At 53.0% G+C, this 2,500-nt stretch overlaps 1 protein-coding gene across 1 annotated transcript in view; it reads right to left on the reverse strand.

The window, feature by feature from the left end:
• cfap44 (cilia and flagella associated protein 44) overlaps positions 1 to 2,500 on the reverse strand; it is a gene marked incomplete at its 3' end in the record, with an annotated part of 57,428 nt that overhangs the window by 38,183 nt on the left and 16,745 nt on the right. The window contains 4 exon segments of the mRNA XM_084443480.1: positions 439 to 525; positions 527 to 659; positions 1,107 to 1,348; positions 1,449 to 1,626. Coding sequence (XP_084299606.1) covers positions 439 to 525; positions 527 to 659; positions 1,107 to 1,348; positions 1,449 to 1,626 — 640 coding nt within the window.

Genomic DNA, 2,500 nt, shown 5'->3' on the forward strand with positions numbered 1-2,500 from the left:
GAGAGAGAGAGAGAGAGAGAGAGAGAGAGAGGAGAGAGAGAGAGAGAGAGAGGGAGAGAGAGAGGGAGAGAGAGGGAGAGAGAGAGAGAGAGAGAGAGGGGGAGAGAGAGAGAGATGAGAGAGAGAGAGAGGGGGGAGAGGAGAGAGAGAGAGAGAGAGAGAGAGGAGAGAGAGAGAGAGAGAGAGAGAGGGAGGGAGAGAGAGAGAGAGAGGAGAGAGAGAGAGAGAGAGAGAGAGAGAGAGAGAGAGATAGAAGCAGAAAGATTTATTTGAATGTTTCTCCTACACCGCTGGGATATTAGATGAGGTTCTATCCTCTCTTCCAGATCGGTTCAGAGACTGGAAGGAAATGAGGCATGAAAGACAGGAAAACGGTCTCACAAACATGGAGATCTGGTAAACATCTCAGGGACATGAGGCCTGTCCCGGCCTACACACCTGCTCCAGCAGCGCGTCCTGCTCATACAGCAGTCCCATCTCCTCCACCTGTCTCCTCTCCTCCTCCAGCTCTGTCAGACCCGCCCCCCTCCCCCTCCCGTCTCCCCCTCTCTGCAGGCGTCTCCTCCTCCTCTTCTCCCGCCTCCTCGTCCCTCTCCCCCTCCAGCTGTTCCAGCGAGCCGTGGCCCCCCTCCTCAGACTCCTGGCCCCGGGTTCCAGCCCTGCAGGGAGGGGACACCACCGGTCAGTGTCACCAAGCTAGCACGGCAAACTGAGATAAACTGTCAGAGTACTGTCAGAATACACTGACATCGGAATTACAGACTCGTCGTCACCAGACCCCCGTTGTGTTGTGTTGCCGTTGGGAAATACCTGGAAGTGAAAGCAGTTGGCGGCTCACAACAGCTCATTCACTTCCATGTGTTTCCAAACGCAAAAACAACGGCAGTGAAAAACAATCGGAGTCTTGTAATGATGAGTTTGTAATTCCGATATTGTATTCTGTTGTTTTGACTATTTCGGTTCTTGAAGTGGTATTTTCATAGCGATCTTTTAACAGTGGAGTCAACGGGGACTTCCACAATCTCCCACCGCATTACGTCAAGACTTGACCAATATGGCGGCTGCGTGGTCTAGGCCTGTATCCTCCCCGCCCCGCCCCGCCCCACCTCTGTGCCCGCAGCGCCCCGTAGCGCAGCAGGGTGGCGCGTGTGTAGCGCAGCTTCCTCTCGGGCGTCTCCTCAGGAAGCAGGGCGGGCAGGGCGGGCAGCGGGCGGCGGAGGGGCGGCGCCAGGCGCTGCTGGACGGCCCGGACCCGGCGGGCCTGGGAGCGCAGCCCGGACACCAGACGCACCTTGGCGTCCCGCAGGGTCATGACCCCAGCGTTCATCTGGCTCTTCTGCTGGTGGATCTGTGGAGGGGGAGGAGCCACATCAATAACAACACACATCCATAGGGTTGAACTGTGGAATGAGTGAAGTATGTTTGAACTGTAGGCGAGATGGTCTCACCTTCTCCTCCAGGGAGACCAGCTGAGCTCTCTTCCTCACGGCGTTCATCCTCAGGTGCTCTGGAGCCGTGAAGTCCTTGGCCGTCTTCAGCTTGAAATCCCCCATGTTCTCAGTAGCCAATCGGATCGCTCGCACGTCCCCGGGGTCCTCACAGTTCTCGCTGGGCTTTGCAGCGTAACTGGGCGTGGTCACACAATCAATCAATATACAATCAATACATAATCAATCAACCTAGACCCATAGAATTACAGCGTTAGTGATCACAACAAAATAACCACTTGTATACATATATGTTACACCAACAAGATAATGTCCAAGCCTCATATTGACACTTTCAATTGACATGTTAGTCACTAGGGCAAGGACTTGGTCCAAGTACACTTCTGGTACATCAATCTGTGATAATAGTCGAACCCTAAGTTGAAAACTATTACACACTGTCCAAATTAACTTTGGGAACTTATTCTTGGGTGGTGGGATTATTATTTACATATCTGTTCTGCCTTCGGGAGGCTCAGGAAAGAGCTGCTTGTCATTTTTAACGTTAGCTAGCTAGCAACCGCCCTCCGCCGCTAACGCTAGCTAAATTCACAGTGATGTCGACGTGGCAAACCGGATACTGAGCTGGACCACAGTGGACCACAGGGGGGTTGTTTTGAGCTGAAGCACAGTGGGGTTGTTTTGAGCTGAAGCACAGGGGGGTTGTTTTGAGCTGAAGCACAGGGGGGTTGTTTTGAGCTGAAGCACAGTGGGGTTGTTTTGAGCTGAAGCACAGGGGGGTTGTTTTGAGCTGAAGCACAGGGGGGTTGTTTTGAGCTGAAGCACAGGGGGGTTGTTTTGAGCTGAAGCACAGGGGGGTTGTTTTGAGCTGAAGCACAGGGGGGTTGTTTTGAGCTGAAGCACAGGGGGGTTGTTTTGAGCTGGACCACAGGGGGGTTGTTTTGAATTTGAACGTTCTATGAAACTAGGGATGCACCGATATAAACATGTTGTCCGATAGCGATATTAACACTGCTGTCATGGCCGATAGCGATATTAACACTGCTGTCATG

This window comes from Borostomias antarcticus, assembly GCF_949987555.1.
Source record: "Borostomias antarcticus genome assembly, chromosome: 9".
Classification (NCBI taxonomy): Eukaryota; Metazoa; Chordata; class Actinopteri; order Stomiiformes; family Stomiidae; genus Borostomias; species Borostomias antarcticus.